This window comes from Mobula birostris, chromosome 13 (assembly GCF_030028105.1).
Source record: "Mobula birostris isolate sMobBir1 chromosome 13, sMobBir1.hap1, whole genome shotgun sequence".
NCBI lineage: Eukaryota > Metazoa > Chordata > Chondrichthyes > Myliobatiformes > Myliobatidae > Mobula > Mobula birostris.
The window spans coordinates 48,910,822-48,931,515 of NC_092382.1; the positions used below are offsets into that span (position 1 = coordinate 48,910,822).

A 20,694-nucleotide genomic window follows, 5' to 3' on the forward strand; every position below is an offset into this window, starting at 1 on the left:
TCATTGTGTATTCCACGGACCAGCAAATACCGGCCGGTTTAGCGAGCAGAGCGGCGGACACCCCTGCTGAAATCCGGAGGAAAACAGAGGATGCAGAGGGGGATCACAAAGCCGAGGAAAGAGGACCGGGTTGAGACAATAGAGATTTTTGGAGAAGAGGAGCTCGGTGGGTAATACCGTTCCGGCTGACCGGATATGCACTGAGAGCGGTAAGCATTAAGGAGTTGGGCGCTTACTGATCTGGTTAACAACGGATGGTGCAATCCTGGGCATATTACGATCAAGGAACGTCTTTGCAAACTGGATATTGAACTTTTTACTGTTGGACTTCGGCCATATTCTACCGTGATACAACAGTTGGCGGCACGGGAGGTCGTTCCTGCCTGGGGCCATCGAACGTGCAGCTCCTCCCGTGGAGGATCAGACACCCTGAACCAATAGACTGGTCCTGGACTTATTTTCCATCTGGCATAGTTTGCATTTTGTTGTTTGATTGTTGTTTTTTTTTTGTATTGCTATATTTACGCTCTATTCCTGGTTGGTGCGGCTGTAAAGAAACCAAATTTCCCTCGGGATTAATAAAGTATATCTATCTATCTCCCGAAGCAAGAGCCAGCAAGCCGCCTTCCCTTGCCAGAGCGGGTCCGTCAAAGTTAACCGGCCGGGGTGAGTCAAGAGCTCGCCGCTGCTTGGAACGTACTTGTGCCCAGTTATAGTACTGTCCATCGTTGTGCTGTCTCCGTATCCATGTCCTACGTCTAAAACGGGTGACCGGCCCTGAACCCTAGAGGGGTCCTGACCGTGTCAAGAAGAATCCCGATTCCGTCCTGTGTATAAGGAAGATTCCCGGCTCAGTGTTTTATGTCCTGTATCTGAGTCTGTCCAGAGAATAAGAAGACTCCTGGCTCCATATCCTGCGTCAAAAGAGGAGTCCCGGCTCAGTGTTCTTTGTCCAGTATTTGAATTTCCAGTGTCCAGTCCTGGCTCCGGTGTTCCCCGTGTCCAGTCCTGGCTCCGGGGTTCCCAGTGTCCAGTCCTGGCTCCAAGTCCTTGTCCATTACGCTTATTCCCGCTTCCGCTTTGCTCTTCTTGTAACGAGTAATAAACTCAATGTAGTTAAACCTAGAAAACGTGTTTGTGTCCCCTCTTGCTCCGCACTTATAACAGGGAGTGAGACTCCCATTTTTTAATCAGCACGCAACTTCCCCCTCCATCCCCCCCCCCCCCACCCCGTGCTCATTTTCAATCAGTGCGTCATTCCCTCCCTGTCGGCCATTTTAACGTGCGTGACTATTTTCAGAGAGTGCATCACTCCCTCCTTCGGTCACACTTCTGGCCATTTGGAATACATGACTTTTAAGAGAAATAAATTCAACAAGTATTTCCGGCGGGGGTCGGTCAACAACCTCTGCTCCTGAAATGAAACGCGCTGTTAACCGTGGGCGAGGGGGTTTCTTGTGATAATAGTTGTTCGGATGGAAATGCGATAATCTCTCTAAGTTTTTTTTCCCCCCCAGTTAGTGGAAATATATAGTCGAATGTGTTTGGTTTAATTTCAGCAGAAATGCGTCTCTCTGTACCTGAACAGCAGAAGGACGTTTGAGCTGGAACTATACCTATGCAGGACAGTCCTGTTTACACACGGGGCCGAGCTCAGATCCTCTCGGGACCTGGGATGGATCAAATTCGCAGCCTGGGATTCGCTGGGTTAAACAGAGAAACTCCGCCCCACTGGTAGCGATGCAAACAAAAGAAGAGCACTACACGGAAATCCAGACAAAAAGGTTAACGCAGCCTGTTTGATTTTTTTCCTCTTTAGGGTTGCTACATTGATCCCACTCCCGTCTCCTCCCGCTATCAGATCCGTCCTGAGCCGGTGAGAGTTAGTGTGACCCGGACCGCGGCAGTCCCGCTCTACCCTGGCTCACCCGGCCCTGTCCATCTGTAATGACCGACGGACTCGGGAGCAGCAGCTCAGACTCAACTCTCCGTACAGGGTGAGCGCACCGGTGCAGGACCATTGTCGGTCACCCGGGAAGTCAGTCTGTGATTTCCCGGGACCACACTGAACGCTGTTCTGTTACGACATCAGAGGTAAGTGTTGTCTATGATTCTGGATAATTATTCAGCGTTTACACCACGGCTCGGCTTTGCTCGGGATCGGGAGTGAATTTAGTGCGAGAAGGGAGTCCTGGCATGTTCATATTGAAGAGCCAATTATTGTCCAAATGGATTAAGAGAAACGATGTCGTTACCTTGAACCAGAAATACTCTCCAGGGTGGTTTCTACTGAGTGCGTGCCGAAGGCTTCTTTTACCCCGATAGTAACATGCGAAATATCCCACAGGGCTGTGATCCGTAACCGGTCTGTCTCTCATTAAAACGCAAGTACTCAGAATAACAGGTCGAAACCCGGTTATATTACGAAACGTCGCTTATGGGAATGCTTTGGTTTGATTTGTTTGAAGGAAGCTTGAAAATTATTTTGAGCACATCTATAGATGATAGGAGCCTGAGATAAAAACAAAATGCTGGAAACTCGCAGCAAACAGGGGAGCGAAGTAACTGGTAACTTTGCGGGTTCGATACCCCGGGTAATGTCCTTACATCGCGTCACTGGTTCTATCGCTCTTCCCTGTAGCAGAAAGTGTTAATTACAATATTAAACTTCCTTCACGCTTGAATGACGGTGTTTTGTCGAACGGTTTCGATTTGATTTCAGCGGAAAGGCCGCTCCCTGTTCTGAGGAATGTGCACGGACAGGACAGGCAGCTGCTTGCTCGCAGACCCTGAGCACCGAGTCTCACAGAACAACAACCCCCACCTTCCAAATCAGTCAATCATCTGCCCTCTTGCCCTTTCCATTCCACTCCTGATGAAGGGATTCTGTCCGCAACGTCGACTGTTTACACTAATCCGTAGAGCTGCCTGACCTGAGCTCCTCCAGCATTGTGTGTTGCCATGGTTATGGGTTTTCCGTGTGGGGCGGTGGGCGGGGCTATTTGTAACAAAATGATACACAGTATCCGCACTATCAGAGTATTCTTGGGGAATTAAGTTGAGAATATTTCAGCTTCTGATATTTATTTCGGAACTTTATTTCCCAACAACCAGTTGTCTGTGCATTGGTTCAGCCATCAAGGAGATATTTGCTCTGTTTTCAGCCACTTCTAGCTGTGGTGCCTCTTGTGATCCTACTGTTTCCACAGGTTAAGTTAAGATTAAGAATAGCTCCACAACAATGGCCAACTGTTCCAAGGCAAGGGTGCGAGATCTGTGTAGCAAACACCTGTTCCATTTTCAAAATTTCTTATTTCAGACGAATACATCTACAAAAAGGGTGTTATTTTGCATATCAATGCACACTATATACAGTATAATGTATATATGTACAGTATGTATATGTATAGTAATATCGTATATACAGCATATAAAGTATATATGTGGTCCATATATGGCAATGCATATACAGTACTTGAAATAGTATTCACCACCCACCAAAAAAAAATCTTTATTCACATAAATGAGTATTGCAACCAGGGATTTTAATCAATTTAGCTGAAGTTTTGTTGTTTTTTTTTCTGTGAACCCCATCCTCTTTCTCTGCCACAGCAGAACCCAAATCCATGGGAGAATTGTAAAGCATGAAAAATAAATAAAGCGGTAATATTAGCCGTTCAAATGTATTCATTCAGTCCTTCAGTACTTCACGTACTTGCTGTTCTTCAGTACTTGGGTGAAACACCTCTTGCAGCTATTATAGATAGTAATATTTTGGGACAGTCTCTATTAGTTTTCCACAACATGGAGTGAGATTTCTTTATTCCTCCTTGCAAAATTGCTCAAGCTGTGCCAGGTTAGTTGGGGAGCGGCGGTGGACAGCAGTTTTGATTTTGCTAGAGATGTTCGATAGGGTTAAGATCAGATCGCTGATTGGGCTACTCAGAGTCATCAATTTTCTACATTTGAAGCTACTTCATGTTTGCTCCCGCAGTGTGCTTTGGGTCGTTGTTCTGCTTAAAAATGATCTTCCTCCCCACTTTCAGATTTCTGGCTGTGTCGAGGGTGTTTGTTTGCTAATGTTTTATACAAAATCTCTGTATTTAGCAGCTTTCATCCTCACATCAAACCATACCAGATGGTGAGTCGTGCTGATGAAAAGCATCCCTGTAGTATGATGTCACATTCACCATTCTTTATAGTAAGGATGGTGCTCACTGGCTGATGCACAGCATTACACTTACATACACACACTGCTTAGTGTTGAGGCCAACATTTCCAGTTTAGACATACGCAATCTTTGCAGTATCCCCTAAGTGACGCTGCACAATGTCATATGGGCAAGGATATGCCTTTTCTAAGAAGTCAAATCCATTCAGTAGAGGCATTGAATAACAGAGCAGAGCACTTACTTGGGGCATATCTTAAAGAGTAACACTGAGAAAATAATAAATATTTCCTTTGTTTATTTGGACAGGACACTGTTGCAGAAAGTTAATATTGGACCACTGGAAAATGATGCTGGTGAGGTAGTAATGGAGGACAAATAAATGGCAGATGAACTTAATGGTTACTTTGCATCTGCCTTTACTGCTGACAACACTAGCAGTGTGTCAGAGGTCTGAGAGCATCATGGGGCAGGAAGTAGTGCCATTGCTATTACAAATTTAAAAAAAAAAAAAAAAATCTCGGCAAGCTTAAAGATCTTAAGTTGTATAAGTCACTTGGACCAGATAGATACATTCCAGAGTCCTGAGAGAGGTTGCAGAAGAGATGACGGATGCCATTAGTCATGATCTTTCAAGAATCACTTGATTACAACATGGTCCCAGAGGACTGGAAGATTGTAAATGTCAATCCACTATTTAAGAAAGGAGGAAGGCAAAAGAAAGAAAATTATAGGCCAGTTAGAGCCGATAGTGCAGGTACAACAGATTAGAGATAAAGGTGGGAAGATGTGCCTGGAGGCTGTGGAAGTGAGCGAGGTCCTCAATGAATACTTTTTGGTATTCACCAATGAGAGGGAACTTGATGATGGTGAGGACAATATGAGTGAGGTTGATGTTCTGGAGCATGTTGATATTAAGGAAGAGGAGCTGTTGGAGTTGTTAAAATACATTAGGATGGATAAGTCCCCGGGGCCTGATGGAATATTCCCCAGGCTGCTCCATGAGGCGACGGAAGAGATTGCCGAGCCTCTGGCTAGGATCTTTATGTCCTCGTTGTCCACGGGAATGGTACCAGAGGATTGGAGGGAGGCGAATGTTGTTCCCTTGTTCAGAAAAGGTAGTAGGGATAGTCCGGGTAATTATAGACCAGTAAACCTTACGTCTGTGGTGGGAAAGCTGTTGGAAAAGATTCTTGGGGATAGGATCTATAGGCATTTAGAGAATCATGGTCTGATCAGGGACAGTCAGCATGGCTTTGTGAAGGGAAGATCGTGTCTAACAAGCCTGATAGAGTTCTTTGAGGAGGTGACCAGACATATACATGAGGGTGGTGCCGTGGATGTGATCTACATGGATTTTAGTGAGGCATTTAAAACGGTTCCACACGGTAGGCTTATTTGGAAAATTAGAAGGCATGGGATCCAGGGAAGTTTGGCCAGGTGGATTCAGAATTGGCTTGCCTGCAGAAAGCAGAGGGTGGTGGTGGAGGGAGTACATTCGGACTGGAGGGTTGAGACTAGTGGTGGCTAAAAAGGATTGGTTCTGGGACCTCTACTTTTTGTGATTTTTATTAACGACCTGGATGTCGGGGTAGAAGGGTGGATTGGCACGATGGGCTGAATGGCCTAATTCTACACCTATGTCTTAAGATCTTATGGTTTAAATATTTCTATGAGCTTCAGTGATGTGTTGTGTTGCTCCTTAACCTGCATTTTCATTTTGAAGGCAGCAAAACAACTGAAATGGGAAGTATATTCACTAAAACTCAGCCTGAAAACTTACCGCAAGGGGAAGTTGATGATGCCACAAAATTGAAACCCCCTGGAAGCTTTGAACATGGAGCAGGTTAGTAGACTTCAAATTGTTTAAAATTAAGCATCTGGTAGTCACTCGAGTATTACTTATGAACTCATAATGTAGCCCCCTGGTAAGCCTCAGGCTCGGTCAGCTCGCTTTCCTCTAGAGGAAGCAGCCTTCGGCCCTGCCAAATGGGTAGTCAAGTTTGTGTGGATGCTGTGTGATGCAGCCCACCCCTCCAAATAACAGACAATGCACCATATGCGATTAAATTATTATAATTTATAGCTATTACTAGAACTATGTAATTAATAGAGATAAAATATAAAAGGAAAGTAAAAGGTGCCAAACTTATCAAAGTTCAACCACTTCGTGCACAACAGTAACGGAGTCCTCTTTCCACCATTCAATCACCTCCGACCACCTCGATCCGCCACCTGGGACCAACCACGGTGGTCGACCAGACACTCCACACAAGTCTATCTTCGTCTCCTCTCCTTGGCAAAGACCCTGGACCTTGGACTTCGGCTGGGGGTCCGTCTCGTCGGCCAGCTCACAGCATTGCGTCCACTGTCTTGGTCCCCATCTCACCTTCTCTGCCAGAGCCCACACATCACAATAGCTTACAGACACACAAGAAAGAATAACATCTATCGCAGTTGGTTAGCAACTGAATACAACTCTTTATAACCCAAACTGCTAGAGAACTTTCTCAGCAGTTAAATAACAAAGAAGCCATTTTGATTAGCCTAAGCGGTAACATCAAAGAAGAAACCCCTTACAATAATAATTCTGAAATTGGGGAATGCACAACAGACCGTGAAATCATATTCCTCGAAGGGCAGGCATGATTCAGTACTCTGTGGGACCTTTTTAGAAATTATAGCCGTTGAAATAGATGAGTGGGAGCCGGTGGACATAGCATAGAATTTATTTCTTCCTCCCTTCGTTTACGGCATGTCCCAACAAGTGCGTGCCGCAAATTATACGCTAGTGACTAATTAAACTACTAGCCCAAACATCTTTATAATGTTGGAGCAAACCGGAAACATGTGGTCACTGAGAGAAACGTATAAAGTCTTTAGACAACAGCAGCAGTTGAACGCAGGTCACTGTGGCTGTAAAGCATTCTGCTAACTACTATGTCACCAAATTCCTAACCAATTCACCTTAACTTCCAACTCAAGTCTTCAAATCCTGGCAACATCATTGTAACTTTTCTGTGCACCCTTTCAATCATGTTGATTTCTTCTCTGTCGTTAGGTGACCAGAACAACACACTCTGATCCAGATTAGGCCTCACCAATTTCTTCATGCACTTCAACATATTTATCCTTCCAAAGTACACATTTGTCTGCATTAAAACCCATGCCACTTTACAGTCCCTTTCCTGGTAAATCCCTCCTGCACCATGTCCAGATCAGTTGCATCCTCCGAAAAGGGAGGTAGGTTGAATGTCAGGTCCCGGGATTATGGTAGCACATGGCTGGGTAGGGTCCGCGTCCAGAAGGATGGGGCAATATGTGAAACGGTGAAGGCAGGGTGCCTGGAATGAAACATCGTAAGACCCTGTGAGCATGTGCTGTCTACCAACGAGACGTTATGCGACCCGTGTAGGATAGTGTCCTAGAAGATGGGATTATCAAACTAGACTCGGAAAGGCTAATGGAAGGTGGGTGAAAGGGGCCGTGAGATGGGGGCAGACCTCTCTCAGCGTGCCACCCCGGGGAGATGCTGGTAGAGCAGCCTGTTTCTCAGGCAGGACTGCAAATGAAATCTCTCGAAATACAAGCTGCTACCGGTGAATTTGCAGAATACCTGCTGGTGGCCGATTTGAGAATAGGAATAAGAGTGAGCAGAGTACATGGGTACATGGTCCACAACTTGAAATCCATAGCCTCCTCGGTTAATGTTAGGGGCTCATTATATAATAAAGGTTGTGAACAGACCGTTTACAGTAATGGAGAATTTTCTTTCGAGAGGACTTGAAAAAGAAATTTTCAGGAAGAGGTTTGCTGGAGAAAGGAAAAACAGAGGGGTTGGAATGTTAGCTGTTAGTTTCAAATTTCCAGTTTAATTATCGGCAATGATTAATTTGCCCCAGATGCACATTTTCCTCAGAAATGTGGGCTTCCCGTATCTTAAATAAAGATGCACAAATGTCCACGTCGACTGAGATTATACCTGGCCATTGTGGGACCAGAGTTAATCTAAACTTATTTCCGTGTAAAAAAGAAAAATATACCAGAAAAATCACAAGAAGGAAAAAAAAATCTGTATTTGCACTGTTCTTCCTTGCAGGTAACTGCAAACCTTAAAATGAACATTCATGTCCCACCATGACAAGCTTTCACACATTTTTCGGAGAACCAAGGAAGCGACAGAAAGCTGATGGATGGGGACCCCCGGCAATTTAACACATCATGCAATGTCTTAAAAGCACAGCCTCTTGAAAATGGTCTCTGGACCCTGTCTCTCACAGACATAAATGCAGACTCACACTCTCTTCTCTCAAATAAACTCAGTGTTGCCATATTTTACACATTTGAAGCATGCAAGATATTCACAATTTAAACCATGTCAGAGACCTCTTGTTCCTAAGGGTTAAACAGTTTCAGTTACAATTCGAGAACATTGAAAAAACTCCGAGACTTTAAAACAAATAAATATTCGAAGTTATTCACCATGCAAAAGAAAATAACATTAGACAAGTTTAAATCGTGAAATCCCAACAGTAACTAAATTACCAACATACTTGGACCTTTCTGTAAATCCAATCTCATTAATTGCCTCCAGAGTATTACTAAAGTTAAAATATAACTCCTGTACTTCCATCTCCTATGCTGTAATCATTCTCCTGAGTACCCATATCTCAGTTTGTGTACGGTCACTGGGATCATGCAGTCTCACCCCTTTCAAGATTCAAAGTTGCTATCAGACACAAATGTATACGTTGCGACAGCCAACTTGGGAAGAGTAGAAGGACCGAGTTGAGTACGTGGGTAAGGATCCCAACTGGGAGTCCATAGACGCCTCGGTTAATGTTAGTGCTCCATTGCATAATAAAGGTTCTGAACCCCTCATTTAGTGCAATCGGGAAGATGTTTCGAGAGGACTTGAAGAAATCCTCAGGCAGAGGGTTTTTGGAATCAGGAACGCCAGAGGGGATGAAGTGTGTGGGTTGTTATGAACACCACATTTGAGAAACAAGTACATGGGCGGCAGGGCCTAATGGAATACTTGGTAGGGCTCAGAAAACCTGTGTCAACCAACTGTTCAAGTTTATTTTCAATTTCTCATTGCTACATTTGCAAGTTTCCACCTGTTTCAAGCGCACAAGAAAAGCAGGATAAGATGTCTTAACGACTATCATCCTTGAGCGCTCATATCTATGGTGTGGGAATTATTTTAGAGGTCAGTTATGGCTGGAATCAATTCCCACTTCAGCAAGAACCTGGATCCTCTGTAATTGGCCAATCTCCACAATAGGCCTACAGTGGATATGATCAAATTGCATCTCCACGTGGCCAAGGATCATCTCGACAATACAAATACCTATGCCAGGATTCTGTTATTTAACTACAACTCATCATTTAACACTATCATTCCTACAATTCTGATCGAAAACGTCGAGAACCTAGGCATTTGTATCTCTCTCTGCAACTGTACTCTCAATTTCCAAACTGGAAAACCAAAATCTGTGCGGATTTGAAATGCAGTGCCTATGAAATATTCACTCCCCTCACCTTGGAAGTTTTCATGTTTTATTGTTTTACAATGGATTTAATTTGGCTTTTTTTGACACTGATCAACATGAAAATGACTTTCTCGTGAAAGCCAAAACAGATCTCCACAAAGTAATCTGTATTAATTAGAAATATAAAGCACAAAATAATTGATTGCATGGGTGTTCATCCCCTGTAATAGGACACACCAAATCATCACTCGTGCAGCCAATTGATTTTAGAAGTCACACAGTCAAAGTATTTCAATTGCTTGTAGTAAAACTACACCTGTATATAGAAGGTCCAACTGCTGGTGAGTCCGTATCTTGGCAAAAACTACACCGTGAAGACAAATAAATACAACAAGGATCTCCGGGAAAAGTTGGTAGAAAAGCACAAGTCAGAAGATGGATACGAGGACTTTTCCAGGTCACTGAATATCCCCTGGAGTACAGTTAAGTCAATTGTCAAGAAATGGAAAGAATATGGCACAGCTGTAAATCTGCCTAGAACAGGCTGTCCTCAATAACAGTGACTGTGCAAGAAGTGAATCACTGAGGTGGGGGGGGGGGGGGGGCACCAATGGTCCTATGATAACTCTGGAGGAGTTACTAGCTTCAGTGGCTGAGATGGGAGGGACAGCGCATACAACAACTATTTCCTGGGTGCTTTACCAGTCACAGCTTTATGGGAGAGTGGCAAAGTGAACGTTGCTGTTGAAAGAAACTGGCATGAAATCTTGGCTACAGTTTGCCAGAAGACATGTGGGGTAGGAGACACTGAAGTCAGCTGGAAGAAGGTTCTATGGTCTGGTGAAAAGAAAATTGAACTTTCTGGCCATCAGACTAAATCTTGTGTTTGGCGCACACCGCACATCATCAAAAACAGTCCATCCCTACCGTGATGCATGGTGGTGAGTTAATCATGCTATAGGGATGCTTTACTACATCAGATCCTGGAAAGCTTGTGAAGATAGAGGTTACAATGAATGCAGCAAAATACAGGGTAATCCTGGATGAAAACCTGATGCAGTCTGCAAGAGTACTGCGACCTGGGAGAAGATTTGTTTTCCAGCAAGAAAATGACTCAAAGCATAAAGCTAAAATTGCTCAGAAGTTGTTCAAAAACAACGTTAATGCCCTGAAGTGCCCAAGTCAGAGTGTGGACCTCACTGCAATTGAGAATCTGCGGTTCGACTTGAAAAGAGCTGTTCACTCATGGACCCCATAAAATCTGACAGAGTTTCAGCAGTAACGTAAAGAATAATGTGGAAAAATTTCAGTGTTCAGATGTGCAAAGCTGATAGAGACTGATCCATGCAGATTCAAGGCTGTAATTACTGTGAAAGGTGCATCTACTAAATACTTCTTGAAAGGGTGAGTAATTATGCAATCAATTGTTTTGTGATTAATAATTGTAATACGTTTGTATCTTTAGACCATTTCTTTAGAAATGTGTTTCACTGTGTCACGAAATAGTCTCTTCAGTTGATTAGTGTCAAAAAGCCAAAATAGATCCATTGTAATTCAATGTTGTAAAGCAAGAAAGCATGAAAACTTCAAAGAGAGATGAATGCATTCTAAAGGCGGTGTAACATCTCCACCTCACTGACAATCAACATTGGTGCACCACAGGGGTGTGGCCTTAACCATTGCTCTACGCTCTCTGCATCCATGACTGTGTGGCTAGGCACATCTCAAATGCCATCTTTAAATTTGCTGATGATATCATCATTGTTGTCAGAATTTCAGATGGAGATGAGGGGCCATTCAGGAGCGAGATGTATCAGCCGGTGTCACAGCTTTCCATGAACAATTTTTCACTGAATTTCAGTAAGACCAAATAACTCACTCTGGACTTCAGAAGGGGTAAAACGAGGGAAGACACACAAGTCCTCGTAGAGGAATCAGAAGTGGAGAGAGTGAGAAATTTCAAGTTCCTGGTTGTCACTATGTCTGAGGGTCTCACCTGGACCCAACATATCAATGCAGCCATTAAGAAGGCAAGACAGTGGCTATATTTCATCAAGAGTTTGAGGAGGTGGGGTAGTGGGACTAAATAGAAGAATGAGCTCATGATAAAATAGTGGAGCAGACTCGAAGGGCCGAATGGTCAACTTCTGCTCCTTTGTCTTTTGGTCTTATTGTCTTATGGAGATTTGGTATGTCACTAAAAGCATTCTAACCGATTGCATCACTGTCTGGCATAGCGGAGGCTGTTACTACACAGGATCAAGGGTAGCTGCAGAGAGTTGTAAAATTATTCAGCACCATGGTGGGTACGAGCTTTCATAGTATCGGGGACATTTTCAAGGAGAAGTGCTTCAAAGAGATGGCGTCCATCATTCAGGGCTTCCAGTACCATCAGAAAGGAGGAACAGAAGCCTGATTCAACAATAGCTTCCCACCCTCTGCCATCTGATTTCTGAATGGATACTGAACCCATGATCACTACTTCACTACTTCCTTTAAAATTTCTTTATTGCACTACCTATTTAATTGAACTATTTCAAATATATATATATATATATATATATATATACATATGTATGTTTATTTCAGAGAGCCCGAAAGTTGAAAACGCCATCCCCACCATGGCTGAAGATGTGAATATGAATGGGGATCCAGCGAACTCCAAAGAGGGAAAGGACACAGGTGCGTTTATAAGGTCCTGCATGGGAGTTCAGTCAAGAAGGTTCACTCACTTGGCTTTCAGAATGTGATAATTAATTCGATTAGACATTGGAGCTGTGGCAGAAGCCATAGGGTGGTAGTAGATAATTGGCTCTTGCACTGGGGGCCGGTACCTAATTCAAAGTTGCTGGTGAACGCAGCAGTCCAGGCAGCATCTCTAGGAAGAGGTACAGTCGACTTTTCAGGCCGAGACCCCTGAAACGTCGACTGTACCTCTTCCTAGAGATGCTGCCTAGACTGCTGCATTCACCAGCAACTTTGATGTGTGTTGCTTGAATTTCCAGCATCTGCAGAATTCCTGTTGTTTGCGGTACCTGGTTGTCTGCTGCAAGGACTGGTCCAGGATCTGTTGTTGATTGCATCTATATAAACGATCTGGATGATGATGCGATAAAGTGGATTAAAAACTTGCAGATGACACTGAGGTAGGTGGTACATAGGCAGGGTAATAGGCCGTCAAATTTTCCAGCAGGATCTGGACCCGATGAAATTTGGCTGAATATCGCAGATGGAATTTCATGCAGAGATGTGTGAGGTGTTGCATTTTGCGAGGACAAGTCAGAGTAGGATTACACAGCGAATGTTCGGGGAACTGAAGAATGCTATTGAACAGAGGGATCTGAGAATACAGATACACAGAACCTTGTAAGTGGTATCACAGGTAGATAAGGTCGTCAAGAAAGCTTTTGGCACATTGGCCTTCAGAAATCAAAGTACTGTGTTACAGGAGTTCAGATGTTAAGTTGAAGTTCTCTTAATTGAGGACTAATTTGCAGTACTGCGTGCAATTCTCGTCACCTACCCACAGGAAATACATCAACAAGATTAAAAGAGGGCAGAAAAAATGCAAAGGTATGGCCGGGATGTGAGGACCCGATTTGTCAGGAAAGATTGAATAGATTCGGGTTTTATTCTGCAGAGTGAAAGAATGCCAGGAGATTAGATAGGGCTATAGAAGATACTGAGGAGTGTAGACTGGAATTAGTTCATGAATTAACGATTGATGGTGAAATGTTTAAAGGGAAGAAAAAGAGGATCAACTTCACTCAGAGGTTGGTGTGAATATAGTCTTTATTTCCTAGAGTACAGGAGAATGAAAGGAGATTTGATAGAGCTATATAAAATTGCGCCTACACTGGAAGAAGAGATGATGATTTAAGGATGAATGGTAAAATGTTTAAGAGGAACAACAAGGAGATTATCTTCACTCAGACTTTGGCGAGAGTGTGGAACACGGTGCCTGCGGAAGTGGTGGTGGCCGGTACGATTTCAACTTTTAAGAAAATATAGGTACATGAATGGGAAGGACATGGAGGGCTATGTTCTGATTGCAGGTCGATGGGACTAGACAGATTAATATTTCGGCCGAAGAGTCTGTTTCTGTTCTGTGGTGTTCAATGATTCTAAGAAATGCCTGGCGAGGGAATAGATTCACTGAAGACTCTGGTGTTCATTAACGTAGTGACTGGGAAGAGAGATTTCCTGACAAATCGACCCAGCAACAAGAGTTCACCCAGTCTGGAGTGATGGTGATGTGCAGTCCAGACAGTGCTAAAGGAGAAGAAGTCCAGTCTGCCATGTCTGAGATTTTGCACGGCAACGTTCCTGTTTAGGAATACCACACCTTTATTCTTTATTCCCTTACTCTGCCATGTTGAAAACAATGGAAATCTGGGACATCAAATGTCACTAATGGCTGCAGATTCATAATTCCACATGATGATCCATGCTCTGAGCTTATCCACCTTACGAGCAGTATTCCATAGACCATAGAACATAGAATAGTACATCTCAGTGCAGGTCCTTCGGCCCACAATGTTGTGCTGACCCTTAAACCCTGCCTCCCATATAACCCCCACTTTAAATTCCTCCATGTACCTGTCTAGTAGTCTCCTAACGTTCACTAGTACATCTGCCTCCACCACTGACTCCTCGCATTCCACTCACCAACCACACTCTGAGTAAAATATCTTCCTCTAATATCCAGCTTGAACTTCCCAGCTTAAAACCATCTCATCTTGTACTGAGCAGTGCTGCCCTGGAGAAGATGCGCTGGCTATCCACTCGATTACTCCTCTTATTATCTTGTACACCTCTATCATGTCTCCTCTCATCCTCCTTCTCTCCAAAGAGTAAAGCCCTAGCTTCCTTAATCTCTGATTATAATGCATACTCTGTAAACGAGGCAGCACCATGGTAAATCTCCACTGTATCCTTTCCAATACTTCCACATCCTTCCTTTAGTGAGGCGAACAGAACTGGACACAGTACTCGAAGTGTGGCCTAACCAGAGTTTTATAGAGCTGCATCATTACCTCGCGACTTTTAAACTCTATCCCTCGATTTATGAAGGCTAACACCCCATAAGCTTTCTTAACTACCTTATCTACGTGGAGGCAACTATCTGGGATCTGTGTACACGTACTCCCAGATTCCTCTGCTCCTCCACATAACCAAGTATCCTACCATTTACTTTGTACTCTACCTTGGAGTTTGTCGTTCCAAAGTGTACCGCCTCACACTTCTCCGGGTTGAACTCCATCTGCCACTTCTTAGCCCATGTCTGCAACCTATCAATGCCTCTCTGTGATCTTCGACAATTCTCTACACTATCCACAACACGACCAACCTTTGTCATCTGCAAACTTGCCAACCCACCCATCTACCCCACATCCACGTCGTTAATAAATTCCCTTCACTAATATGCACGTAATTCCAAACAGTATTCCCATCTTGCTTAATCTTACCGTTCCTGACTTAATATGTAGGCCTTGCAACATTTATTTTTCGTGCAACCTCTCCACTATCTGCATAGTAAAATGCTTTCCATCACCTGCAACTCTAGATTAAAATGCCTGGGTAGGTTGTGAGACCATAAATCATAGGAGCAGATTTAGGCCATTTAGCCCATCGAGACTACTCCGCCATTCCATTTGGCTGACCCAGGATCCCACTCACCCCAATACACCTGCCTTCTCTCTTGTGTTGAGATACATCAGGCAATTTCCATGCGAAGATTGGTGACCATTTTGGGATCAAGGCACATCAGGACCAGAGAGACACACAGGCCAAAGGAGTAAACTGGCAGTTGAAAGAAGAAGAACATGCAGGGTTTTATATACCACATTTGGTGGCATTGCTTGTCTGTGCAGTCCCATAGACATTGAGCAGAATGCAGGTTCAAATCTCACCAGAGATTCTGGAATAGTGATGTGAAGTGATAACATAAATTGGTGAACAGCCAATGTCCGTAATCCTGACAACAAAATTTGTTCATATAACCCACTGAAGTATCACGACCTGAACTTGTTACTCTGTGTCTAAGCACGACGCCTACCTTAATCCACCCGATTTTTACCCATTCTTTAAAATGACGGCATTCCATCCCTCTAGAATGAAGGACACAACAGCTGGAAGTTTTGTAAATGGTGTTCACATCCTAGGAATGAGCAGATTAGAGGTCTGGCTGGATGCTATAATAGTAAATAACCCAAGAGCACATACTCGACGGGAACGTTGGCAATATTGAAATCCGACTGGAATTACTATAAATTTCAGATATATAGACTATAGTTCAATGTTGTTTTTCTATCTATATTATGCATTACACCGATACCACAAAGTTAACCAGTTCACGACATATGCCAGCGTTATTAAACCTCTCCTCTCATTCTGTTTCGGATATGAATAAAATCGCCAAGGCATTGCAGGAATTGTACAAGCGGTAAGTAAATGGGTTTGGATAGATTGTCAGTATGTACGTGATGATTTACCTCACAGACAGAGAGCAGTTTGCAGATGAGGAAAGAGCAGAACAGAAAGCAGTGTCTTACTGTCATTGGAAATCACCTAATCCTCATTCTGTTTATTGCAGAGAGCCAGGATGTTGAAAACCCCAACCCCACCATGGCTGGAGGTATGAATATGCATGAGGATCCAGTGAGCTCCAAAGCGGGACAGGACACAGGTGCGTTACAGAATACTAACAAAGTTAAATGTTGCCTTAACATCAGTTCCAGATTTAATGCCTGGGCCCGTAATTCATAGGAATACAGGGAAGACGTAAGGGCTGAGAAATATAGGGATAACATATACATGTTTATTATAATCACTGCTTGAGAGATTTTATGGACAGTAACTGGGACTGCCATGCTTGTAAATGTGATGACTGAGATAGAGATTGTCAAATGTGTTCAAATAACTTTCCTTAATCAACCGAGCGGTGCCATGGAGCAGCCCACCGATTTAACCTAATGTAATTCGGGGGTAAAATTGCAACGACTAATCAAACTAACCACCGGTACGTTTTTGGATTGTGAGAGGAAACCGGAACATCCGGAGAAAACAGTCGCCACATGAGTTGGAACATACAAATGTGCTCAGCGAGGACACCAGAATTGAACTCCAAATTAAGATGCCCTGAGCAGCAATAGTGTCGAACTAACGGCTGTGCTACAGCGGCGCCCCTGCTGTTCTGTTGTTTGAGAAAGGCTCTAAAGATAATCTGAGTAACTATGATGGACGTGCCATCAATACTGGGAAAGTTATTGGAAGTACTTTAAGTGTTAGAATTTTTATAGACAGGGACTGCTTAAGGATATTCAACATGGTTGTGTGGTAGTATGTTATGTCTATCCAGTCTTATAGAGTAATCAAGGAATATACTATGAAGGTTGATAGAGGAAAGGCAGTAAATCTTGGCAAGCCCTTTGAGAAGATCCTGCATGGGAGTTTAGTCGAGAAGTTTCAGTCATTTGGCGTTCAGAATGTGATAATAAATTGGATTAGACATTGGATTTGTGGCAGGAGCCAAAGACTGGTGGTAGAGAGTTGGCTCTCGGACTGGTGGCCGGTAACTTGTTGTCTGCCTCAAGGACTGGTCTAGGGTCTGTTGTTGTTTGCATCTATATTAACAATCTGGATGATGACGTGGTCAAGTGGATCAATAAGCTTACAGACGACGCCGAGGCTGGTGGTACATAAGCAGGGGGAAAAAAAAAAAATCCGTCAATTTTTCCAGCGGGATTTGGACCATAAGACATTTGTTTTAAAATCGCAGGTGGAATTTCATGCAGAGATGTGTGAGGTGTTGTATTTTGCAAAGGCAAGCCAGTATAGGATTACACAGCGAAATTTTGGGGTACTGCAGAATGCTATAGAACAGGGGAATATGAGAATACAGATAAACAGAACCTTGTAAGTGCTATCACAAGTAGAAAAGGTCATAATGAAAACTTTTTCACATTGGCCACCAGAAATCAAGGTATTGTGTTACATGAGTTCAGATATTAAGATGAAATTCTATTCATTGCGGACTAATTTGGAGCGCTGTGTGCAATTCTCTTCACTGACGTACAGGAAATACATCAACAAGATTGCAAAAGTGCAGAAAAAAAATACAAGGATATTGCCGAGATTTGAGGACCTGAATTGTTGGGAAAGGTTGAATAGGTTCGGACTTTATTACCCAAACCAAAATAGAATGAGAAGACTAGACAGAGCTATAGAAAATTATGAGGAGTATATACTGGAATTAGTTCATGAATTAAGAATTAATGGTGAAAACCCTCACTAACTTTTATAGATGCACCGTAGAAAGCATTCTTCTAGGGTGCGTCACAACCTGGTATGGAAGTTGCCCTGTTCAGGACCGGAAGAAGCTGCAGAAGATCGTGAACACGGCGCAGCACATCACACAAACCAATCTTCCGTCCTTGGACTCACTTTACACCGCACGCTGTCGGAGCAGTGCTGCCAGGATAATCAAGGACACGACCCACCCAACCAACACACTTTTTGTCCCTCTTCCCTCCGGGAGAAGGCTCAGGAGCTTGAAGACTTGTATGGCCAGATTTGTGAATAGCTTCGTTCCAACTGTGATAAGACTGCTGAACAGATCCTGATCCGGATCTGGGCCGTACCATCCAAATATCCGGCCCTGCCTCTTGGTTTTTTTTTTTTTTTTTGCGCACTACCTTACTTTCCCTTTTCTATTTTCTATTTATGATATATAATTAAAATTTTTATTTATGATATATAATTAAAATTTTTACTATTTACTATCAATTTGTACTCCAGAGAGCGTGAAGCGCAGGATCAAATATCGCTGTGATGATTGTGCGCTCTAATATCAATTGTTTGGTGACAGTAAAGTAGTAAAGAAATGTTTAAAGGGAACAAGAAGAGGATCATCTTCACTCAGAGGTTGGTGTGAGGGTGGTCTTCATTTCCTAGAGTGCAGGAAAACAAAAGGAGATTTGATAGAGCTATATAAAATTATGCCTTGACTGGAAGAAGAGATCATGAGTTAAGGGTGAATGGTGCAATGTTGAAGAGGAATAAGCGGATTATCTTCAATCAAACTGTGGCTAGAGTGTGGAAAATGGTGCCTGCGGATGTGGTGGATGCCGACACAATTTCAGCATTTAAGGGAATTCTGTCATAAGGCGATGGCTGGGAACGGACCCAAGTGCAAGACAGAGGCACTGAAGTACTAGGGACAGGACTAGAATGCAGGGTGAGGGCAAGGACATGGACACAAAAACCGGGAACCCAGAATAGGACTGGTCAAGAGAGTTAGGAGCCCGGGCTTGGACTCCGAGCCAAGACAGGACAAAGCCCCAGTACCTGGGTCTTGCCTCTGGCTTGGATCCCAGAACTAGGCAAGGACGAGTCCTGGCTGGCAGGCAAGACGAGGCTGGAGTCTTCAGGCTAGAGACTTGAGGTGAGGCTTGGCAGGAGGCTACTCCTGGGCAGGGCACGGTATTCCTGGGCAGGACGCGGATCACCACCCGACGGAGGCAAGGGACAGAACTAACCACAGGTAATGGCGAGACGGCCTGGCTTACCCGACGGAGGCAAGGGACAGGAATGGAGCTAGGTACGGGGTGGCTCCAGGACAAGACTGAAGGCGAGACGAGGTGAGAGTTACCGGCAAGGCTTCAGGCGAGGAAACAGGCAGAGAAAGGGATACAAGGAGTAAGGACAAGAACAATCCAGCAGACACACCCTGGTCTCTGAAGATATTCATGCAGCCAGCCCCAACGAGCATCAGCTGCCTCAATTAGAGCTCAACAAGAACAGAAACAGGGTAGACAGGAAAACCTGGAGCAAGGGTCGATGGACCGGACCGTGAATCGGAATATGGACTTCATGGACCGAGCCATGACAAATTCAGTATATGTACATGACTGGGAAGGACATGGAGGGCGTTGTTCTAGCTGCAGGTCGATGGAACTAGACAGATTAAGATTTCGGCCGAAGTGTCTGTTTCTGGGCTGTAGCGCTGAATGATTCTAAGGAAATCTGGAGAGGGAATGGATTCACTGAGGACTCTGGTGTGCATTAATGTACTGACTGGGAAGAGAGGTTTCCTGTGAAATTCGCCTAGCAATAGGCGGTCACCCAGACTGGAGTGATGATGATGTGCAGGTCAGGCAGTGCTAAAGGAGACAAATAAGGATTTGGAATCCGTAATCATCGGAATAACTCGAGTATTCTCCAGGGTACAGGTCAAAAATGTAGTTAATCACGGAGCACTACAGCACTTTGGCGAATATAGTCCATGCCTCAGTAGGCCAGCTGTCCAGTCTGCCCTGTCTGAACTTTTGCACGACACCTTCCCTGTTTAGTGATACCACACCTCACTCTTTATTCCCTCCTACTCTGCCAAGTCTAAAACAATGGAAATCTGGGACATTAAGTTTCCAGTCCTGCCTCTCCTGCATACAATTCTCATTAATGGCTGCAATTTCATAATTCCACATTATGATCCACGCACTGAGCTTAAACGCCTTACGAACAATATTCCCTGCACTAATATACACGCAACTCTGAACAGTATTCCCATTTTGCCTAATCTTACTGTCCCTGACTTTCTATGTAGGCCTTGCAATATTTTTTTGCACAACCACTCCACTATCTGCCTAGTAAAGTGCTTTCCACCACCTGCAACTCAAGATTAAAATTCCTGGGTAGGTCATGAGACCATGAAACATAAGAGCAGAATTAGGCCATTCCATTATGGCTGATCCAGGATCCCACTCCACCCAATACACCTGCCTTCTCTTCTTATGTTGAAATACATCAGGCAATATTCATGAGAAGACTGGTGACCATTTTGATATCGAGGCACATTAGGACCAGGGAGACACACAGGCCAAAGGAGAAAACTGACAGCTGAAAGGAGGAGAAAAATATGCAGAGTTTTAAATACCAGGTATGATGGCATTGCTTGTCTGTGCAGCCCCATAGACATTGAGCGTAATGTAGGTTCGAATCTTACCAGAGATTCTGGAATAGTGATGTGCT

The 20,694-nt window shown here is 43.8% G+C and overlaps 1 protein-coding gene across 3 annotated transcripts in view; it reads left to right on the top strand.

The window, feature by feature from the left end:
* Positions 1-1,531: 1,531 nt before the first annotated feature.
* The window catches only part of LOC140206813 (NACHT, LRR and PYD domains-containing protein 3-like), a 36,315-nt gene continuing 17,152 nt past the window's right edge, over positions 1,532-20,694 (top strand). The window contains exons 1-4 of one of the 3 annotated variants that reach the window (XM_072275051.1): positions 1,532-2,094; positions 5,895-6,014; positions 12,253-12,345; positions 16,259-16,351. In XM_072275051.1, the coding sequence (XP_072131152.1) occupies positions 5,912-6,014; positions 12,253-12,345; positions 16,259-16,351 (289 nt within the window). In that variant the 5' untranslated portion in view covers positions 1,532-2,094; positions 5,895-5,911. The remainder of the gene's footprint in view (positions 2,095-5,894; positions 6,015-12,252; positions 12,346-16,258; positions 16,352-20,694) is intronic. The other 2 variants (XM_072275053.1, XM_072275052.1) reach the window with 2 other exon arrangements.